Raw genomic sequence first — 23,585 nt, 5'->3', positions numbered from 1 at the left:
GTATGGAGGAGTTATGAGTACTTCCTGTTTCACCAATAGGTGGCGCTATAAGTATGACGCAATACTGACACATAGATGTGTTCAGGACAGAACCGTCATGAAGCGTGAGATATATCGGACAAATTGGATAATGTATGGAGGAGTTATGAGGACTTCCTGTTTCACCAATAGGTGGCGCTATAAGTATGACGCAATACTGACACATAGATGTGTTCAGGACAGAACCGTCATGAAGCGTGAGATATATCGGACAAATTGGATAATGTATGGAGGAGTTATGAGGACTTCCTGTTTCACCAATAGGTGGCGCTATAAGTATGACGCAATACTGACACATAGATGTGTTCAGGACAGAACCGTCATGAAGCGTGAGATATATCGGACAAATTGGATAATGTATGGAGGAGTTATGAGGACTTCGTGTTTTATGGCGAAATGTCAAACTTTGGCAGGGCGCCACGGCAAGGGTGTTTGGTGAAAACTCAATTTTTTTGATAACTTTTGATCACAAAGGTCTTAAGATGAAGCTGACCCGATATGAAGTTGATCGGATGAAATCTGTAGGAGGAGTTCGTCGAAGTACGAGGCATGGAAATGGTCAAAACAAGGACAAAATGGCACATTAAGAGCAAAATGGCGGACTTCCTGTTGCATGTTGGGTATAGCTCCAAGAGACATTTAAGTGTGGCTCGATGAAATACATATGCCCACCGAATTTCGTTAGCCTACATCAAACTCAAAGGTGGGGCTCGCCATTTTAAACTTTCCAGGGGGCGCTCTTGAGCCGTTTTGCCACGCCCATTTCCGTCACCCATGAATTATCAAATTTTTCACCGGGACTGACGTATCTGCAAAGTTTCATCCGTTTTCATCGATGTTCAGGCCGCCTAAAAGGCATTTGTTTGGAGTAAAGGAGGAGAAGAAGGAGAAGAATAATAATAATCCTTCGAGTTTCAATAGGGCCTCGCACCGCCAGTGCTCGGGCCCTAATAATAATAATCCTTCGAGTTTCAATAGGGCCTCGCACCGCCAGTGCTCGGGCCCTAATAATAATCCTTCGAAATACAATAGGGCCTCGCACCGCCAGTGCTCGGGCCCTAATAATATTGATAATATTTAAAGTACAGTAGCATGTTCCCAATGAATGAATTTCAATTTGATATTAACCCAGCGTCTGAAGGGCCGTTAACACATATTTAAAGTCGTATTTACAAACATTTAAATTAGTATTCACAGGACAATATGACTGATTATAAGCTATGATTTTGGCGCGTCTTTGGGCTACAAAAGGAAGGGTAGGGGGTGCTCTGTGGAACCAAATCAATTGAGCAACATTACCAACTGAATGGGAAACACTACATTTGGGACCTATGCCCACCCTCCCATTGCTCTCTGTAAAGCGTATTGTGTTGCCTCTGTGTATGAAATGCGCTATATAAATAAAGTTTGATTTGATTTGAGGCGGTCCCATCGCACTCGGTCTGCCCGTAGGCCGAGACCGGCACCCGCAACCCTGCAGTAACCGCTACTGCTACAGTTAGGGCAAGTCTGCAGTTAGCCACTGACGGGCTCAGTATTAAAGGGATTTGTAGTACCGAGCGCTAGAGCCTAAATGTGGGAGAGGATTGGGTGACAAAGTGAGCTGAGGCAGGGCAGGGGCCCTGGGTACCTGTCACCAGCCAGAGGGCAGCGAGTGCATGGCCTTTAAAAACCCCTGTATTATCCACTACGGGCTGTGAGATGGGGGCCACGACGCGAAGCTCGGTCCCCTGGCCTGAGCACATCTGGAAAGACTCCCTCAACACTTGATGAGCATATATGTGAGCATATGTTCCAACACCCATACAGTGTGTATGTGTGTGTGTGTGTGTATGTGTGTGTGTGCGTGTGTGGATGTGTGTGCGTGTGTGTGTGTGTGTGTGTGTGTGTGTGTGCGCGCACATCTGTATGTGTGACTGTTTTGATGAAGACCCCAAGGCCTTAAGGCCTACATGAATCCAATACAGTAATCGTGACTATATTTATATGCTATTGTGTTGTATTGTATTGTACAAACATCGGCACCTGGAACAGCATGGTGCGGTTCTTGTCGGCGTCCGAGGGCTGTACGTGATTGGGCGCGGAGGCGTGGCGCCGGCGTGCGTGCGGGGCTTTCATGGCGCCCTCCCGGGGCTTCCTCTGCAGACTGCCTGCCAGGCTGCTGCATCGCGTCCGGAACTCCTGCTGCTCCTCGAACCCGGAGTCCTCCAGGATACACTCTGGGAAGGCCCCACGCAGCACAGGGCTGGGGCTGCTGGTCTGGCCTTCTCTCACACACACACACACACACACACGCACACGCACACACACACACAAGCAGACACACACACACACACACACACACACAAGCAGGCACAAACACACACAAATACAGGTCAGGCAACAGATGATACACTCACTCTGTTAAACTTTACCGACCTGACAGACAGACAGGGCAGGGTCAAGAAAAAGGGTCATGTCAGGCACTCCTACAGTAGACTCGAGCATTTGAGCCCTAAACGAGAAATGCATTCATGTTTTCTTATGCTTGCCTAGTCGCCAGAATCAATTACATAAACCCGAGACGAGCTCAAAGAGGCCTCTACCTCAGCCATATTGCTTTGATATATAAATCTGCGCTCACCTCCCAGACCTCCTCCACCATTGGTCAGTTCCTCCCCTGCCTGTTCGTCCAGCTCCTCCTGACCCTCGCACAACATGGAGGACAGGGGGTCTCCATCGCCCCCGATGATGAACTCTACCGGGGCGCTCTCCACGGACGCCCGCTGGCCGTTCAGAAGGCGCAGGCGCTTGCGCTCCACCTCGTGCTGGCGGAACTTCTCGATGCAGTCGTCGATGATGGTGGAGGGAGCCTTCTTGTGTCCCACAGTCACCTGGATTGATTGGTTGGTTATTTTAACAAACTCGCTGAAAATCACACTTATACCTGGTTTACATCAAGACTGGAGAGTGTAAGTGGGCTTTTTAAACACGGGGCTACCAGAATCTCTAACAGGACAGCGCCAGTGGACTAGTAAGCCTTCCCGTCGTTTTTTCCAGTGCGTCACGTTTGACATGTCAAAAGCAATGGAAAGGGGCAAGTGTTATATTTAGGGTTGCAAAATTCCAGGAATATTCAAAATTGGAAACTTTCCATGGGAGTTAATGGGAATAAACTGGGAATAAATTGGGAATTTTTGAGTTTATTATACCAACTGTATTTACCTGGCAGGCAAACATTTCTAATACAACTTTTAAAAATAAAATTTTTGACTATTTGAAATTCAACGGTATACATCGTGTTCCAGTGCAGCTGCCCACCAGGGACTGGTGGTCTCGCCAGATCCGATTATGGCCAGATGCCAGAGGGAGTGGCCTATTGGGCCGTCACTCTTAGAGGGTGGTTCGTTTAATCTCATCCTAAATAAATGTATAAAGTAAAAAGTTGTTGAAAAAAAGCTGTTATAGGCTACAAAAATTTCCATTTCAAAAATTCCCATGTAACTTCATGGTAAATTCCCGGAAAGTTTCCGGAAATTTTCCGCCCCTTTGCAATCCTAGTGATATTAGAAGCGAGACTTCCACGCCAGCAGTGGTGCCTTGTGAGAAGTACTGGACTAGGCTATGTTTGGCAGCAAACAGCCCAAAACTTTTTTAAGCCATTTCAAGTAATGGTGCACCGATAGATTAGCAAGTGACCGGAATAGAACGATTTTCACTCAAAACTTTCACTTTCATTATATCATCTTTTGCGTATTTTTCAAAATAAAAGTCACATGCTTCTTTCATGTATTTATTGGGGGAGATAAGTGCACATGTTCTCAATACTGAGGGGGTCCTATCCCCTGCATGCTGCAAATGTCAATCGACAGTGATAGGTCGGAGAGGAGATGAGACAGCTCATATCGCTTGAGTTTCAGTTTTGGAGAAAATGTAAGTTATTTAATAGCCAATGTTTTATTATGAACATACAAATGAATTTCAAATTTCCACTACAGAAAATATGCATGTTTGTGTATGCTGTCATTTATAGTTCTTAGAAATAAATAAAATTGACAGCATATCGGAATCAGACAGAATCAGAATTGACAGGTCAGTAGGGCTGTCCCGAATACCATTTTACAGGCTTCGGACTGTCTTTTGTGTGAAAAAAAAACAAAAAACAAATACTATTTGTTTTCAACCCCTAGGTGGCAGCATTGCATAAAGTCTATATATCTACCGGTGACAAGCTGAGTAAAGCACCAGAGTTCCATTCCTTTGTTGTCCAACTTTTGCCTCCTGCTATCTGTAGATTGTAAGCTTTCTAGATTGTTTAGCTTGCTAGTTGAGTACTTGTTCATGATTTAATCACGTGTGGGTTTATTTTATTATGGCTTGTGACTGTGTAAATTTGCCCAAGTTTTGGTTTCATTTTCAAGTTCTGACAAGTAGGCCTAGATTTAATGTACGCGTTCTGGCAAGATCCATACAAACCACCCCCAATTCGTATAAAAAATCTGTTTTGTACCACGATAAACTAGAGGCAGATGGTAGCCCACCAAAATCAATCAAAACTGGAAATGACTTAAAAAAGATTTGGGCTGTTTGCTACCAAACGTAGGCTACGTAACGCTATCTCAGCTTTGCTCGCACCAACTCTCACCCACCAACGGGCTTGCATCGCGTTCACAAAGGAAAAATAATACATGTATTATTATATGCTTGCTAAATAGCAAGCTGGTAGCTGCATGTGAGTGTGTGACAGCACCGGAGCGAAGGAGAGACAGGCCAAAATGCCTAAGTTGCGGAAATTTGAGGGAGCAAACACAAGCCTGAAATCCGCTTCTGTTCAGATGCACTTTTGCGAGTTACTCCGTGTTATGACCACGTTAGTATTGGTTTGGACTGAAGTATCGGGACAAAAAAATATGGGAAAAAAAGCTCTAAATACTGAATTGAGCTCCAAATACCACCGTACAGAATTACCCGGGCCAGCCCTACAGGTCAGACTTTAAACTAAATCAGAAATCAGAATCGGCCAAGAACAGTGCAATCAGTGCATCCCTAATTTCAAGTTTTTGATTGATTTTGCTAGGCGACCATCAGCCCTCTAGTTCATCGTGGTACAAAATATATAACCAAATTGGAAGTGATTTTTAAGAGTTTATGGATGTAGAGTTCCTATGCAAAAGTTAAAGTATAACTTTGTGTTGTCAAGCAGCCCCATACAAGCCCACACATGAATATTCAACTGGCAAGCTAAACTGCAATACAAAACTGTCACTTGCTATCTACAAGCAGCAGGAGGCAAACGTTGGTCATTTGGACAACAGGGAAAGTGATATGACTATCTACAATGCAATTTGCCTCAGCGCTGTTATAGGTCAGTTAAAACTAGATGTTTGCTGTGTTTCTCTACCTTGCCACAGTAGAGCACCTCAAACTTCTGGGAGTTGTAGAAGGCCTCTTCGGCCTCCTGCTTGGGCTTTGCCTCATCCTTCAGAGATGATTTGGACACCTGGCGGATACTGCTGATCACTTCTGGAACCTGGGAGAGGAGTGAGAGAGGGGATGGGGGGGTGGAGAGAGAGAGAGAGAGAGAGGCATTGTTAATTCTGACAGCAAATTTAGATTTAGTTTTAGTCATAAGTGTTTTGCTATTTAGTTTTAGTCATCGGAATTGTTTTAGTTTTAGTCCTGTTTTAGTTGACCAAATAGCATTAAAGCATCTACAAGGAGTTTTTGACTGGTTATAAAACTCTCATTTTAATACTGATGCCACGTTACCGACATTAGCAAATGTGGCCATCTGTGAGAATATTGGCTGTTTCAATCTATAGATATCTGGTCGGGTTGATGAAACAATTTACCCTCATTGCTAGTTATCCTGAAAAGTAATGTCTTTTTGCTGCCTTCCAAAACGAATGCTGGGCTAGGTCATGGATGTATTAATAGATATAAGGCAAGAGATATTTAGACAGGAAGTGGTGGTGCTCATGGGATATGTAGTCTTCTTTCTGGGAAAACACTACCGCTTTTGTCCATATGGTGTCACTAAAATCAACACAAACTGAAAAACTCCTCGGAGGGGCTTTAAGATTTTAGTCGACTAAATCTACAGTAGATTTAGTTGACTAAAATCGAATGGGTTTAGTTAAAGTGTAATGCATTATTTAACCATTTCTTTAGAATTTTCTAACTCATATACTCCTACAGGAAACATATATTAGACTGATGGACAAAGCTACTGAATTTATGCGCTCTCCTTGCCTGTGTTCAATGTTTTTTTCAGCGTGAGCCACAACTGTCATAAAAATCTCAGCATTCTGATTGGATCTCTTTGTCCCTCCCTAACATTTTCATCTAGTTTTTATTTATTGACGAAAATGTCATCTAGTATTTTTGTATATATTTGTATAGATTTTGTCATAGTTTTTGTCATCAAAAATTCATTTTTTTATTCAATTTCTATTTAGTTTCGTGACAACAACTAAATAAAGGTAGTTGAAGACTTCTTTTTGTCATAGTTTTCATTGACAAAAACCCCTCCAATAGTTAACTATTGGCTACATCACACACACTAAGTAGCATTTTGGGTGCTGAACTGCAGGTGTGATTTATAATTTAAAGTGGGTCTGTGTTGACAACAATACATCCCAGGACTGAAGGACAAACTCAAGGAGAGGGGTGGAGAGGCAGTGGAGGGAGGAGGAGGAGGAGGGTGTGGGGGGGGGGTGATAGATTAAAAAGGCTGGACAGGAAAAAGATAATGGAAATAAGAAGCAGTATAGATAAAAGAGAGAGGAAAAAAAGATGTGTGGGTCAGTGGTGCAACTGACAACTCCATTCTAGCACTGAAGCAGGCCCAGGCCTGCACCGTCTCTATGATGAGAAATCCACATGGTGTACACTGGCAGCATGACAAAAAGCAGATAAATCCATGTGTAATCATGACCTGTGCCCACACTGAATGGGGCCTACTTTAAGCTAGGGAGGGAAATGCAAAGGGACTGGATGGGGCCGCAATCTACACTATGTTTGGCAAACAATTCACTTTGACAGCTGTAGGCTGGCAGAAATACCCCACGCTTTGACAATACTATGAACGTCAGCCACTCAATGACACTCTAAAGTGCAATAGGATCTCTAGAGGAGGAGGTCTGAGAAAGCACAGTCATTCCTGCTCGCTGCAATAGTACAAGGTTGAACAAACAGAATCAAACAGATTGAGGCCTACCGTAACAAGGCCCGACTGTGACACGCTGGTGACAAAGTCTCTGGCTGTAGCTTTAGCTTGCCAGTTGAATATTGAGAATCAGGACGGGAGCCAGGGAACTGCTGCTCTTAGCCAAGCACACACCCACACAACCTGGGAAGGACAGTCTTTCTAGCCTGCAGGTGTAGTCTACACACAGGGCTGAGGACAGACACAACACACCCGGGGACACTTGGAGGGTCAGCTGTCTTCCTCCTGTTCTATTGTACTCCACAAGGCTGAGCATATACGGTATCACTCTGACAACTTAAGGAGAGGGGGGGGGGGTGCAAGAGAGAGAGGGAGGGAAGAGAGAGAGATAGAGAGAGATATAGAGACAGGGACAGAGAGAGAGAGAGAAACTTGACTCCACAAGTCAGAGCAGCTCATAGCCATAAGTCACCTAACCCACCCTCCAGACATCTCTCATGCTTGGAGAAAGGACTGGTGTGAAAGAACCTCTAGATCAATACAGCACTCTGCCATAAATCTGGCCCCAGAACAGGCCCTGAAGGAAAGAAAAAAAAAAGCTCAATGCCAGCTCCTTAAAAAGCAAGAGTGCTCCTGGCGAATCAGAGCCAAGGTCACAGGACTAACTTGGTTAAGCAGCAATGACAGCTTAAACAAACAATACCGCCACTTTGCACACCCTGCCATCGGTACAGCCTCGATAAGGTCTACAAGGTGGCCTGGTGTTGGGCAAATATGGGTGTGTGTGCGTGCGTGGAGGGGAGTGTTATGCAACACAAATAGCCCTGCCTCCGTCTTTCATATGGAAGCTGGTATTTATACATGAGACAGGGATTCCGATCAAATAATTTCCCTGCGCCATTTAATGTGGTTGCCATGGCAGGGCAGAGCAGTTTAATGTCAGGCCCCTCCCTCCCCCGGGCACAGCCAGCCTGGCCTGGAGACAGAGACACTCATTCAGTTAAAGAGAGGGGAGGGGTATCTAAACACTCTCCCTCTCTCTCTCTCTCTCTCACACACACACACACACACACACACACACACACGCACGCACACATGCGCACACACACACACACACAGGCATGTAAAAGTAAAAGCACGGGTTTGTTTGTTTGTTCACAACTGTCAATTGTCTTATGTCCCAGGAAACTTGCATATTTTCAAATATCGCAGATGCCATGACGTGACAAGCAAACTGCCAAAGTGAAGCAATCCAGATAATCACTGTTGCAAAAAAAAAAAAAAAAAATTCATAGGCCCTTTGTCCAAACAAGACATGAAATAACTGATACTTTTGGAAAGCCTTGGTCAAAAATACCAAAAGATCCGTGAACTCCTGGAAATCAAATCAGTCTTTTTGTTGTGAGAAGGCAAGCCTCCTTAGGGACTGGAACAGCTGTGTCAAGGACCCTGTCTGAGAGTCTGGGCCTTGCTGTCTGGCCTTGGTTGGGCTGTTGCGCCTAGCGCCTCTATGGTACTGCTGAAACACATAGTGTCTGATTAACAATTAAACACCTCATTGATTATTCATCAGTAAAAGGACCGCATAGCACCATCTGATCCGATTCAGTATAAGTACAAACCCAATAGAGGTAACGAGTACTGAGTAGCATGCATTACTGGCTCCCTGAGTCTAGAGCAGAGGACTGGGGGAGAGGACCAGATGAGATGACTGGGATAGAGGACCAGATGAGATGACTGGGATAGAGGACCAGATGAGATGACTGGGGTAGAGGACCAGATGAGATGACTGGGGTAGAGGACCAGATGAGATGACTGGGATAGAGGACCAGATGAGATGACTGGGATAGAGGACCAGATGAGATGACTGGGATAGAGGACCAGATGAGATGACTGGGGTAGAGGACCAGATGAGATGACTGGGGTAACACTTGATGATATAATAAAAAGGCAGAGGTAACATCAACACAAATAGCCATGTGCAGCTTTAGGATTGCCCCGTCTGTGCTCACCCAGGCCTGAGCTCTCTCAGTGACTTGGCTCATCTCTTTGTCCCTCCATCTCTCTCACTTTCTCTCTTTCTTGTAATAGCCAGGTTTAAGCTGGCGTAGCACGACGACTGTGCTTAGAAATTACATCATGCTTTACTAGCAAAACAAAGCAGCCAATGTGAATAAATTAAAAAATAAGAATTATAATGATAATAAAACATAAATTAGCATTTTGCCATGTGGTCCATAGTTGGGAGAAATAGCCTAACTAAACCATCACTCACATCCAAGGAAAACCAATGGAATAATCAAGACAAACGCACAAGTGTATTTCCACGCCTAATATGTCTCCATATATATTTCCAAAAAGCTAAGCAATGGGGTGGCTGTATAGCTCAGGAGGTATAGCAGATGGTCCAATGATCGTATGGTCGGTGGTTTGAATCCTGGCTACTCCTAACGACATGTCGAAGACACTGAACCCAAAATTGCTCCCATTGAGCAGACAAACACCTTGCATGGCAGCTGCCTCCATTGGTGGGTGTGTGTGAATGGGTGAATGAGAGGCCTTCATTATAAAGTGCTTTGGATAAAATATATGCTATATGAGTGCAGTCCATTGACCATTTACAATGGAGATGTCCATGTCTGTTTCCACTGTTTCCATCAAACGGGCTTGGTGAGGGTCTATGTGGGTTGTGTTCTCACTGTCCAGTGTCCACTGCAAATCATGATGTGGAATAACACCATAATTGTGCCAAACATTCAGAAAGAAAAACAGTTATGAACTTGCTGAAGTGAACTTGGCCCGTTAAGTAAAAATGTTCATTTATGTGTGTTTACTTAAGCTACCTGGTTGGGGTTGCACGCCTTGACAGGCCATCTTGCTTGCCATAACCATAATGTATACATTACACTTAGTTCAGAAACACTGAGTAGGAACGTGCATGACTGCAAGACTGATTGTGACAACTTAGACACTGGGAACACTAGATGGCTATAGCCTAGAATGTTGACTCAAGTTATGCCTATAGGCTCCCAGAACGTTACGTTGCAGAGTTCACGAACATGGGAAATAGTATTACTCAACGTAACCTAAAGATTTCAAAAGCCAAAGCTAAAGCCAGCTATTTTAATCAACTCTGATCCATGCAGTGCAAACACAGGTCTAACTCAAGCTGCCAGAAAGAAGATAGCAGAGAAACATCATAATCATTTGAAACCAGCAGGTTCAACTAGCCATTTAGACCTCAGGCAGGACTATTATTTTGTTTGCCCATAATTTGTTCAAACAACACACATCCTGCGCTGCAGGGCATATTTCTTAGTCTGACCAATCAAAGCTGGACCCACTGGACTGTGGAGGCGCGAGGATGGTGGGGGGTAGAATGACTCCTCTGGCTGAAAAAGCACCTTGTTGTGTGTTTCCATCTGCACTTCCATGGCCTCATTGTCACCTTCGACACAGTGCTTTTCCACCTGTCTGAGGACACATTAGTGAGCTGAAACGAGTCATGTCACACAGCTAGACAAGGGCAGCTTTTAAGTCACACCCCCGACAGACAAATTATCGCTATGCTCAACTGGCATGTGCCTGCACAGTGTGAACTGAAGTCTGGGTGACAGAGATTGAGAGAACTGAGAGAGAGAGAGAGAGAGAGAGAGAGAGAGAGAGAGAGAGAGAGAGAGGAGAGAGAGAACCAGAGAGCAAGAAAGGACACTTCCAACAGCTTTCATCATGAGGATCTCACCATTGTTAGGAGGCTCAAAGGCTTTTGTGATGTTTTCCACCCGACTTCATGCACCCTCGTGTTCCTTTCCCCAGACCACTCCCCAATATTTACTCATCACAACGGAGGTGTCGGCCTACTGTAATAATCACTAGTTTGCTCTTCACGAGAATATAAATAATATATGGTACATCACCATTGTATAAATGGTGATGTATGTGGAGGGGTGGAATCAATTCAGTTTGCGTGAATATAATTTAGAACTCAACAAGACTCACAAACTGTTGAGTAAATAAGCAGATCTAAGCCTGCTCATAGGCAGCTAGAGGTTTGGCCATATGTCCTGCCCAGCTATTGGCTTTACAGGCCGTAGCATTCTGGGTCACTAGTTTTATTAAGTATCAGATCACACTCTTCATTCTTGTCCTGACTTGAGGACAGTGGACTGGGTCCTTCTGTCCACAGGACAAAACGCATCAAGAAAGTGACAGACATGACTGAGGGTCACCGATTGGCTGAAGGGTAACAGTGATTTTGCGGTGGCTGAGAGCCATCTTTACTTACCCAGTGGCCCAAACAAATGACCTACTACACGTTGGCACGAGAGGGTCCAGCAGAGTCAGGGTCTATTTGTGACCACGCCAACGCTATTCTGACTGGCATTGACTTGAGAAGGCCAACCATTCCAGGTTAGGGGTTACAACAACCAAAAGTCACAACTGTTTCGTAACATTGTGTTCATATTATGTATGCTAAGATGCAGAAGACTTTCCAGACAGCCCTCAATTGAAAATTTCTAAAATTGACCATAAATAAATCAATTTAATCATTATGACAACATGATCCGACATATTATTGGCACAGGATGAACTCTAAAGAAAGCCAAAACTAGTTTTAACTATAGCCTATGCCATGAAGCAACAAAAATGCATTGTGAGACTCCATTATTCAGCTGTTTGTCCTTGCAGGAGGGGATTATTTATTTTTCATAGTTACATAATTTATATACCTTTTCTGATTAATCGGTCTGTCAGGAGAAGTCATTCTTCTAGAACACTCCGTGACAGGCTGAACAACCTCTTCGACCCAGTCCTAATGATAGATGTTACACCAGTCAGCCATCTTCTTCACACAATAGCAATCTGCGCCCCAGATTTTTTGTGAAGAGGTTCTAATAAAAGCCTAGATAGGGTAATGTGCCTCGGAGTCAAGCTTCCTTTATTGTAGAGTCTTTCAGACTAAACCCCTGCAGTGCTTCCAATCTAAAATGAAATGTGGCTTTCACTTAAACACTGTCTTAAAATAGACGGTTTGGTAAAGTGTTACCAGTCAAACAGTCTGAGGCAACCCAGCCCAGTCCCACATTGAGTGAAGATGCATTCCTCATGGTCCGTCTGGCACGTGCTCCTAGCCGCCACTGCTACCCAGCCAGTTTTTCTTGCGCAACAACAATGCTAATAGCACCAGTTGCTCTTGTTGCCTTCTCTGCTCCTGCAAGTGTATGTATGTACACACGCACGTCTAAGCAGGGAGTGAGGCCTGACACCTGGAAAGTGCATCTGTTTACCTATCCTTTCTCTCTCTCATCTTTCAGCAGCAGACAAAACAGCCTGGTCTGGCATTACACATACCACTTGAAACGTGACACTGTATATCCAAAACAGGCCCAATTGGGAACCTTTGGAAACGTGAGTGAGCAATACTGTATGCCCATATTCCTGTTTGAGCAGTAGGTTTGCACAGGCATGTGTATCTGGATGTGTTAAAAGGAGTAGTAAAGGGAAAATGCATGTTTAGCCCTGTTTTAATGTTACTTATGATCATATACAATGGTTCAGTGAAATGAATGGTGAAATCGAGAGTTTAACATGTTTTTGAAAGATTTTTCAAGGTGCCAGCACACATCCATTGTATGACCAAAACGGTGGTAGAGCAATTATCAGACTTTCTCAAAAGTGCTAGTTTTGTCAACGTTTTGATCTGAACCATTGTATATGATCATTAGTAACCTTAAAACAGGGCTAAACATGCATATTCCCTATACTACTCCTTTAAGGGACCTCTGGTATGACATTGGCACTGCCACTACATTGCCTGCCCCACGTGACATCATGTGTAAACATCCCACAAACCAGTGCACGGGGACAGAACTTGCAAAATCTGAGTAGGCCTAAACGGATATAAATAAATGCACACACCTTTTCCTGTGTGATCTGAAAATGACTAATTGTGGTCCCATCTCTTTCTAAACTGCATGTGATCACAAGAGAATGAGATGCTGTGTTAATCAACACATAAAACCTTGAGCCCCAGACCTTGAGCTGCTGATTCACTATTGTGTCTATGATGAGCTTCTGTCAAAACATATTCGGGGGGGGGGGGGGGGGGGGTGGTCTGATCTCCTTTATCACCGAGGTCCTGAACTGGATTATGTTCACCAATAAATCCAGGTTGCATACTCTGTCCAGTGGCCTAAATACTTAATACCAAAAGCAACAACATGTTTTTAACCAATCTTTATGTTGTGATCCGTAGGGCTATTGCAGGCATGCAGTATTTCATTCAATAGAATAGGCTAGGCCTCATCACTTGTAGGCCTATAGTAGGCCTACCTGGCTGGCTTACTGTCAAAATGACACTGGTGAAACTGATGAATTGTAGGCGGGCTATTATACCTATCGCCCAGACGTTACCTGGTTGGGGTCGCACGCCTTGAAGACATGGCAGGCCATCTCCGACTCGGGGTTGTCGGGTTGGCTCCGGATCAAGTAGGCGAAGTAGGTGAGATCATTACTGTTGTGAATGAACCTGGAGACAAACTGAGCTTTATGCTCGAAGATGAACACAGACGAGTTGGCGTTGTTTGCAGGGACGCAGCGGATGAAGGGTGGTATGAGCATTAGTTGAACTTCCCTGGCCTGCCCTGGGCCAGACTCATTCTTCTCACTTTTCCTCCGAATTTCAGCCACCAGCCACGGCAGCATGGGCAGGGTAGTCCGCCTGTCCAGGGACGACCAGCCGATGTACCAGAGGGCAAATTTTTTATCCGATTTGGAAAAATTATTTTCTTTGTCATCTTGACCCTCCATCTCGGTTTAGCTGTAGATTACGGCTGACAACACAGAATCAAACTAAACTGACACTGCCTAATCAGTAGCATTCAATGATCGATAACATGTATTTCTCAATGTCTGCAATTATGCTTCCAATATCCTCCTTCAATCGTATATATAAGGTCGCAATCAATAGCTCATAATTGGAAGGTTAAAGACACGACAAAGTTATTGCAACAAAGACCCGATCAGCATGTGTTCCTCGTGCATGCTGCTGCTCCTCGAGCTGCATTCGCTGTCCTCGCGCAGGGTGGAGGCGCTTGATTTATTTCTTGGTGGTTCCTCCGCCTAGACTACCAAACAACCTCTAACTTTACTGCAGTGGCATCCAAATAACAGGCCAGTTTATGATTTTCTACTAAGTGTCTATTTGCATGAGTGACGGGCAGCTAGCAAAACAAAGCCGAAGTTTCCCGGCGTCCTAAAACGTGGCGTTGGCAGCCTCCAATGTAAACAGTTGTCAGACAGAGGGACATCAGATTCCTTGGGAGTTTTGCCCCCCAAAAAAATCGCAGGACGAAATAATTCACTCGATCGTCTCAGTCTATATTCCTACAAGGAAGAAAAGTCGTCCTTTGCTTTCTCTTTTGGGCTGACCTGTCTGCTAAAAGCATACTTTGCATGTAAATGTTTCGCTGTACGGCGCAGTCAGAGATGGTGCTTGAGTCGTTTCCTCCATACTATCCCTGGGAGGAGTGGCCGTGCGCGAGAGGAGAAAACCCACCCGTCGCACGTGCGCGAGAAGTGGGCGTGGCCGTCTCGATACATGGGAGGAGACCGCGCATGTGACAGGACCAGGGACGCTCCCATTGGCTTCTCGCCATCACCTCTCCCAAAGCTAGTCACTCACCCTGTCAAACAGGTAATTGTGACTTTTCATGATGGAAGATCATAGTAAAAACCTAAGCAAGAGCAGTAACTTTTCATCAGACAAATGATCGGGACATCATGGAAATGCTTGGAATGCAAGAAATAGCCGCATACACCTCAAAGCTCACAGGAGGAGAACCCACTATATTATTCTGGGGTACCACACAAAACGTTTGCCATAATATAGCCTATAGGTCTAATGCCCCTGTTGATAGTGTTTGAATTGATTGGTCCTATTACATGTAGCAGTAGGCGAGTTTCCTGGGCTGGTAACCAGATGCCATGGGTGTGAGCCCCCTCTGCTCTCTACCAGAAATAGATGCACTCTGCAGTCTATGTAACCTCATCAACTGCCATGCACTGGCCATGAGGTGTCCACGCTGCCACAGCTAACCAGGTACAGACAGACAGACATGGCTTGACATGGACTGTCAAGGGCATTCATTTACATCATAACTTACATTGCATTATGATTTGAAGGGTTAGAATGGAACTGCTCCCAACACTGACAACATTCTCAAATATTATTTATTGAGCAGTCATGTCAAACAAAGCAGTATTGAACATGTTATGTAAAACATCACATACACAGAGATTAATAAAGCAGTGAAGTACCAAGTATATCAGTTGCAAAAAATAATACAAAACTCTGCTAAACATTTCCATTTTGAATACTGAATGACAGCTATGGAGTGATTTGGCAAAAACACAATTAGACAAGGTGCATCAACAGGTTAAACTCTGTACCTGGAAATAAGGCACCCTCGTACATTATGCTAGATTCTTTTTGTCCTAGGATGGCGATGGAATGTTCACGCCCCAAAATAATTTCATGGGTCCTGTGCCACTGTTGTAGTGACAGTTAAGTTCAGGCAACAAAAAGCGTCTGCTTAAGATAAGGGTTAGAGGTCAGGTCAGGGCACTACAACAGTGAGACACGACCAATGAAATGAGTTTGTGACCCTTCCGTCACCGAGCCATCCTTATCATGTGAGCTCACATTCTGTTTCACCCCTCAGATCAGTTTCCACCCTACCAGATATTGGTCGGGCCATCACAACTGTTTATCTAATATGGGGCGGGTTTGAGACGTCGACTGTACCCACTTGATATGATGATATTATGATGACTAGCCCACATTTCGTTACTCTGATTGGTTGTAGGTCTATCCAATTGCGTCCAGAGTCATTTTGGTCTGCAACTGTTGATAACGCCCCTTGGAAATCTAAAATAAACACAGGATATCCAGACCCTTTGCACTTTTGCGAATTGGGTCTGGCGAAGCCAGGCTATCCATCACCATCCTACGGAAAATAAAACTGTACAATATGCTCCCCCAATACGAGATACTGTAGTAGTGCAAAGCAGATAGGCCTTTTAGCCTGTGGCTGATTCTAGGTAACATACAGTAACAAGTAGGAGGCAACCAACCCAACCAGTCCCCAACACACAACCCATAATCTACCGGCAACAAAGATAATTATCAACACAGGAAATATGAATGTGCCATCTTGTACTATGAAGATCTACATACAAAATCTACATATCCGATTTACATGCAAACCTGTGCTTAGTGCAATAACTACAGTACAAAACACATGAATAAATGTATATATGCCAACATTTGAAAAGAGTATAGATTTAGAGGCAATAAAGCATATTTGTAAACAGTACTGTGAGTAAAGGCTGTGCAGTCTCCCCATTGACAGTAGAGCACAGTTCTTACTCTGCACATCACACCGTCTCCACAACGGCTGCCATCTCCTTGAACTGTCTGTGGAGGTTCTGCAGAGAGGAGAGACAGACTGCTTACAACAAGAGTTGTGTGTGTGTGAGAGAACAGCATCCTAAGCGTCAAGGTCAGGGGTATTTTGGGGGTCTGTCGTGTGGTACACCAAGTCAAGCGACCAGCTGAAAGTTTCATGAGAGCTCTGGTCCCAATGTCAGGAGACTCACCACTCAAATGATTATGCAACACATGGGTAGAGCAGATCAGTGTGTATTGCACTGGTCTCACTACAACACTAGTAAAGCACGGGAGGAGAATCAGGATCATACACTTTATAACATATACGAAGCACAAATCACAAGGACATACAAAGGTGTATGACAGGTGTTCAAATGAGTACTACACAACAGTCCCTTTTTTATTATGAGAGACCGTTTGTTGCAATTTTCCGTGCAACTGGCCGTACGTAGGAACGGGTGGAATGCCCTCCCTCCAAACTCAGGCTGCAGTGTTGTTTGCAGCGTATTGCCTATACATGTTACCAAAAACACAATGGGATTCTGCGATGCCACTAGCTCTCACTTATCAGGGCAGCTACTGTATCTTCCCCAATCCAGGCTTTTCTGTCTCCTTTCTAATGAAGAGAATGCATTCAGGTGGAGCTGTATCACCCCCATCTGGCACAGCAGAGTTCTTCATACTGAGCTGCTCCCCTGAGATGAACTAGATCTACAGCAAAACTACCACAAATATCACTCCTACAACAAATTGTCAAAATTAAGAACAGAATGTATGTGTTTAGTAAGCCTAAAACATACATTTTTCACTTTTCACTCTTTAAATGTGCTCTGTTACACCGTGTCCTAACTACACGCGACGCGAGCGAGCGTCAGCGACAAAATGCCTTCCATTGCTTTGTTTTCTATTGTTATGTCCTAACTGGACGCGAGCGACGCAGCGCAACGTTTTAACTGCCCTTTTGACGCTCGCCCTGTTCCTATTTTCCTCCCGTCGCTCGCGTTGACAGGCGTTCGTTCTTTAACTGTCTTCAGTTGGGAATATAGACAAATGACGTAACAGAACAGGAAATTTAACGGTTTCAGTTAGGACAGCAAGCATGCGATGTCGCGTTCTGTTGCTCGCGTCGCAAGCAGTTAGGACACGGTGTTAGATTTACTGAACTTTTTGTTTAAAAAATAATTTAAAAAAAATAAAAAAAATCAATATATGCAATAAATAGGTCCAGGGGAGTCATAACTATCTGTACAGAAAATATAGCCAACGGTGTAGTGCCTGTGGAGCAAATGCCCCACCCCCTGAACTGCACCCTATGGAGTGAAAACGCCCACTTGTTTATATCCGATACGCTGCACCACTGCCCCATCTAGTGGCCCAAAAAAAATTGAACTGTTTAAATTCACTTTTTTGTTTTTTTGTTTTACTCTGCTAATACTTCAAACATGATTTTCAGCACATAATGCTACATTTTCTTTTGTGTTCGCCTTTAAGGCCTGAATTTCAACCACAGGGAAAATGTGAGTGATGAAATAAGTCAATCAATGATTGATGCAATGTTCTCAAGGTTATGCATAAATCAGAATAACTACCCTCGCTTTATCACACTTGAGATTCTTTAACAGACTGACCTGGAACTGAGGCACGGTCATCTCAAAGGACTTCTGGGATATGTGTCCAGAGGTGTCGGCTACCTTCAGCAGCAGGGACACGTAGGGGGAGTTGAGAGAACGGCAGGTGTCTGAGCTCACCGCCATGCCCAGCTTCCACTGCATGTCCACCAGCTGAACAGAGCACAGACAAGGATGATCAATAATCAACAGGATCAATTACATCACAAAATACTTGGGACATTGCAATATTAACTTTTACAGTAGGCCTATGTACCTGCATTACAAAATTAGTCAAGCCGGAAAGTCTGCACACCTTCTCCACATTTTATTACTGTACCTTACGGACTTATTCTACAATAGATTTTCATTTTTTGTCACAAAATTCTACACAAAATACCCCATAATGACAAAGTGAGAACAGGTTTTTATATGTGTGCTAATTTATTAGATATTTGTGCTAACTTATTAAACATCAGTCAAAAGTGCACACACTTTGATGACACCCAAAAGTGAGCTGAGGTGCATTTTGCTTCCACTGATACTGCTTGAGATGTTTCTACAACTTAATTGGAGTCCACCTGTGGTAAATTCAATTGATTGGACATGATTGGGGTTTGCCAACACCTGCATATATAAGGTCCCACAGTGCATGTCAGAACAACCTCCAAGCCATGGGGTCAAAGGAATTATCTGCAGACCTCGGAAACAGGATTGTGTCAAGACAGATCTGGAGAAAGGTACAGAAACATTTCAGCAGCTTTAGGGCTTGGCTCCACTGGGTCTATTAGCGTCAGCATCAGCCATCAACTATCAGACGCTAAGGAAATGAATTCATTGTAATTAACTCCTTGCAGCCGTTGCGTTGCGTTCGATGCCTGCGTCTGACGTTAGATAATTGCCTTGGTTAATTTCTTGATTTTTGACGGTAGAATGTTGACATTTGACACCGATCAGGCCTGTATGGTAGAGTGGCCAGACGGAAGCCACTCCTTAGTAAAAGGCACATGGCAGCCTGCTTGGAATTTGCCAAAAGGCACCTAGAGAACTCTAAAACCATGAGAATCAAAATCTCTGGTCTGATTAAACCAAAATTTAACTTTTTGGCCTGAATACCAAGCGTCACTTCTAGAGGAAACCAGGCACCACTCATCACCAGGCTAATACCATCCCTATAGTAAAGCATGGCGGTGGCAGCATCATGATGTGGGGATGTTTTTCAGCAGCGGGAACGGGGTGACTAGTCCTGACAGAGGGAAAGATGAATGCAGCTAAGTACACCGAGATCCTTGAAGACAACCTGCTCAAGAGCACTCTGGACCTCAGACTGGGGCAAAGGTTCACCTTCCAAAAGGACAATGACCCTAAGCACAAAGGCCAAGAGAACAAAGGAGTGGCTTTGGAGAAAATCTGTGAATGTCCTTGTGGCCCAGCCAGAGCCCAGACCTGAATCCAATTGAACATCTGTGGAAAGAGCTGAATATAGCCGTGTACTGACTAGAGATGCAAACAATTAATCGAAAATCAATTCATTGGTCGTTAAGGATTTGCTCGAGCATATGAAATTTACTCTGATCTACTATCAAACAACATGGTCGAATGGCGTATTTTTCAAATACCATACTCCAAAGGGCGCAATAACTATTATACTGTATATAACTAAGCATCCATCTCTGGAGAAATGCAGGAGAAATCAACAACGGCATATTTTGAAAAAAGAAGTAGGTCAATCAAAGCATTGTGTGGGACCACTTCGAAAAGAAAGGACAAGAAGCCACTTGAAGAATGTTCACTCGGATAAGTTGGCTCTTCTCCTCTCACCTGCTGCAAACCCACCATCAGCTCAGTGTTTGTGAGGAGGAGCTGTGACACGCAGCAGGCAGAAAAAATAACCCAGTCCGTCCATAATTAAGTGTTAAGAAAAAAAACGCATTTGGTATTGTTAGGAAATGTTGGTATTTTAATATAATTATTATTATAACATTGCCAATGATCGATTCAGGAATGTCTCTACAATTTGCAACCCTAGTACCGAAGCTGTAATCACTGCCAAAGGTGCATCAACCAAGTATTAGGCTAAGGGTTTGTATAGATATGTAACCCCTGAATAATCTATTTTTGTCAGTAATTTTTTATAGCATATTTTCTAAAAATCAGTTTTCACTTATTGGCTATTGTGTGTAGATGTTTGGGGCAAAAAATTAACTCAATTTTGTAGAATAACTCTTAACGCAATAAAACGTGGAGAAGGTGAAAGGGGAGTGCATACTTTCCGGCTTGACTGTATGCATCAAACACAGTGACTTCACATTTGAGATTGAGATTCGAGATGAAATATCTGTATTCAACATTGTGAGATTATTTATCTGGGGGAGAGCCAGCAACATAGGCCTGCTGACCTGTCCGATGCTGAGCATAGCCTGGGCCTCCTGCTGGGTGTGGACCAGAGCACCTTGTTCACTCCAAAGCTGATGTATGACCTGCAGGGTTGGTCTGGGCCATCTGCTGCTGCCCTCTCCCAGTCTGGACACCAGTTCATCCCCTGAAAGTGTGTTCTTCCCTGCAGACCTAACACACCATATATTTAGTTACACAGCTGCCTACTGTTTTTATTATTATTGCCGATATTATTTTATTTACTGTATATTGCTTCATGTTTTTGCACAGCTGTTTTTATGTAACAGTTAGACAAATAAGGTTTCCAGCATTGAGAAGACGACAAAGTTGTCTTCTCTTATATTAGGAGTGGCCATTGGGTGAGTGACATGTTACAACAGCTGCTTCAGATTAGGGTGAGGGTTAGTGGATAGGGTTAGCTTTGTGGATAGATAGCTGAATATGTGTCAATCATTAGCGGTGTGTCTGTAGAGCATCTATATGGATCTCAATCCAACATTTCTGGGGTCAGAATCATACTCAAGCCAATGAGCCATCGGAACCACGCCAGAGCCTAGCTGAGCATCCCAGAGTTACTGACCCCTTCGATAAAACCAATCTATGCACCAAAGGATGCCAATCTGAGGACGCTCACAACACAAACAGCTGCTTGGTAGGGGAACAAGCGTAGGCAAAATGGAAACGGTACCTGAAAGTTAACAGGATAAATCTGATGACCTCTTGAAGAGTATCCTGGTCCAGTCTGATCCCAGTTTTCTGGAAACTCTACAGAAACACAGAGATAAGCGTCAGTAGATCACGTGAATATGGCTAACTGGGCCAAAACTGTGAGACTGTAGGTAGCCCGGGAAAAGAGAGACTGACGTCAGAGATCTCTGCAGAGTCCACTCCCCGAGTCCGTCCTTGAAGATGAGTCAGGATGTGCTGGCACTGGAGAGATTAGATTATATCTATTAAGAAGATCGCCCTTCACTGACAAATATACAGTAGAGCTATAAATATATAGATATTCGTATTATGATCCTCTCATTGATTGCTTGTTTTTGATGATGCAACTGCGGGTTTGATCAAGAGATCTTGTTGTACTGACTGATAGTAGTTTTCTGGCAGTAAGCAACTCTCTTCTAGCTAATATGATTTGATGGTGATAAGGATCTTACTGTTTGAGCAAAAAGATCTGGGGGAAGTCTTCCAATGTTTTCCACAATTTTGTTTGTACCTAAAAAGCAAAACACATTGTGAAGGCAATGGATGAATGGCAAGACCATTCCTATGTCGTCTGCAACACTAGCCAAATCCCTAGTATGTGTGAATCATACATCGTACATGGCTAATAAACAGATCTTGAATCTTGATTAGCTAGGGTAGGTTTGCTAGACACATGTTAGCTAGTAGCTAGGTAACGTTAACGCTTAGGTTCACATATTTTGAACTACTAACTCTATGGGCTCTTCCAACTTAAATAAAACAAAACAATTTACAGATAGCTAGTTAGACTCCACATTCCTGCTAGCTCAGATTGCAATAGCAATTGTAAAGCTAACGCTAGCTCAGATTACAATGTCAATTGTAAAGCTAACTAGCTACGCTGATCATGGGATAAACCAGCTGTGCTAGCTGGGGCTACCAAATAGTGTTAGCTAGCGCGTCTCTGACTAAACGAGCCACTCATTTGAGGGAGCAAGGTGACTTGCTAACTAATTAGCTAGCTAGTTGTATGGGACCTACCAGATGAGGACTCCAGCCCTGGCATCTTTCACTGATGGGACTCTGAGCCTAACTGAGTTGTCAAACTGTAAACCGTAGCGTCCGACCGGGGCACTCACAATAAAGGGCAACAGCGCCTCAGTGCCCATGCAGTGTTAGTTTGTGTTGTTGACACTTCGTTTTGTAAGACGGGACCAGCCGATTCTTGAATGGATGGGCGGCTTAATCATTTGCTCAAAAACTGACAGCGAATTCGGGGTTTATTCTTGTTCTGTGATTCCATAACCATTCACCACCCAACACCTCGGTCTTTCTGCACTTAGTGCTAGTGTTTTGCCTCGCTGATTAATCTGGGAGAACTGTCGCATGTAAACGTGTTGACTCCGTGATTTTGGGGTGTATTCGTCTACGGGCATTGCAATTGTATATAGGGGGACATATTCTAATCGCAGATGTATTATATTTGTCATAAGAATAAATGAGTCCAAGTTATAACACTAAAAACAACTCGAAATTAAGAAACAATTTCTCCGTTTTTCTATTTGCCGGTTATATTTCATACAAACATTTCTGAAGTGCTGAAAAGAATGAGTCCACCCCTCGCGTAACGTCAAGTTCACGTACCGCGGAAGCGACGAACAGCAGCTGTCAGACTGCTTTGAGGAGAGCGGTTGGATAAGTGGAAGGCAGCGCCTGCTGAGATTGCTGAAATATTACTGAAATGGACGGACAACGCTGGTTGCCACTCGAAGCGAATCCAGATGTATGTATTCGTCACATTTAAGCACAATTAATCAATTTAACATAGCTTTCCTTGGCTAGTGAGCTAATGCAATTCATTCATTCACAAGCGGCTGGTGGTCTCTGGTTAGCCGTTTTTAGCATAGCTAACCACACCGCGTTATCTCACACTAGAAAGCTCTGACTGTGTCAGTATGTCCCGTTAGCTAACTCGGATATTAACTAAAGAACAACAGCTCACGGAACCCGATAACAATTTGCCTGTTGTCTCTTTTCAGGTGATGAACCAAGTGAGTCCTGACATCTTCTTGCTACGGAGGTTGCTTTGCAAGGATAACGCCACAGGCGGGTTGATGAGACTGGGGCACGTTTATTGCTATACAAGCTAGCGACCCTATTTGTTACATGAATTTGCTAGCGAGCACTAGCATATAGCTATCTAGTTAGTTATCTATAGCAGTCTGTTGGTGTTACCTTGTAGCTGGCTTAATGCTGG

The 23,585-nt window shown here is 43.9% G+C and overlaps 2 protein-coding genes across 2 annotated transcripts in view; both read right to left on the bottom strand.

The window, feature by feature from the left end:
- tbc1d4 (TBC1 domain family, member 4) overlaps positions 1-14,114 on the bottom strand; it is a gene marked incomplete at its 3' end in the record, with an annotated part of 115,548 nt that extends 101,434 nt beyond the window's left edge. Inside the window, exons 1-4 of the mRNA XM_084451889.1 lie at positions 13,601-14,114; positions 5,420-5,548; positions 2,663-2,912; positions 2,065-2,303 (exon numbers count right to left, since the gene is read on the bottom strand). Of these exons, the coding sequence (XP_084308015.1) occupies positions 2,065-2,303; positions 2,663-2,912; positions 5,420-5,548; positions 13,601-13,996 (1,014 nt within the window). The 5' untranslated portion in view covers positions 13,997-14,114. The remainder of the gene's footprint in view (positions 1-2,064; positions 2,304-2,662; positions 2,913-5,419; positions 5,549-13,600) is intronic.
- A 1,393-nt stretch (positions 14,115-15,507) lies between these two features.
- Positions 15,508-22,394, bottom strand: commd6 (COMM domain containing 6; the record flags this gene model as incomplete). Its single annotated transcript, XM_084452002.1, has 7 exons — positions 15,508-16,675; positions 18,266-18,418; positions 20,644-20,812; positions 21,330-21,406; positions 21,506-21,571; positions 21,802-21,860; positions 22,370-22,394. 7 exons carry the CDS (start codon positions 22,392-22,394, stop codon positions 16,625-16,627), a joined length of 600 nt encoding a protein of 199 aa, XP_084308128.1. The 3' UTR covers positions 15,508-16,624.
- Between the last annotated feature and the right edge of the window lie 1,191 nt (positions 22,395-23,585).

The sequence above is a fragment of the Borostomias antarcticus genome (assembly GCF_949987555.1).
Source record: "Borostomias antarcticus genome assembly, chromosome: 17".
In the NCBI taxonomy this organism is placed as follows: Eukaryota; Metazoa; Chordata; class Actinopteri; order Stomiiformes; family Stomiidae; genus Borostomias; species Borostomias antarcticus.
Note: the sequence above shows the minus strand (reverse complement) of the source record. Positions and strands in the feature narration are given on the sequence as shown.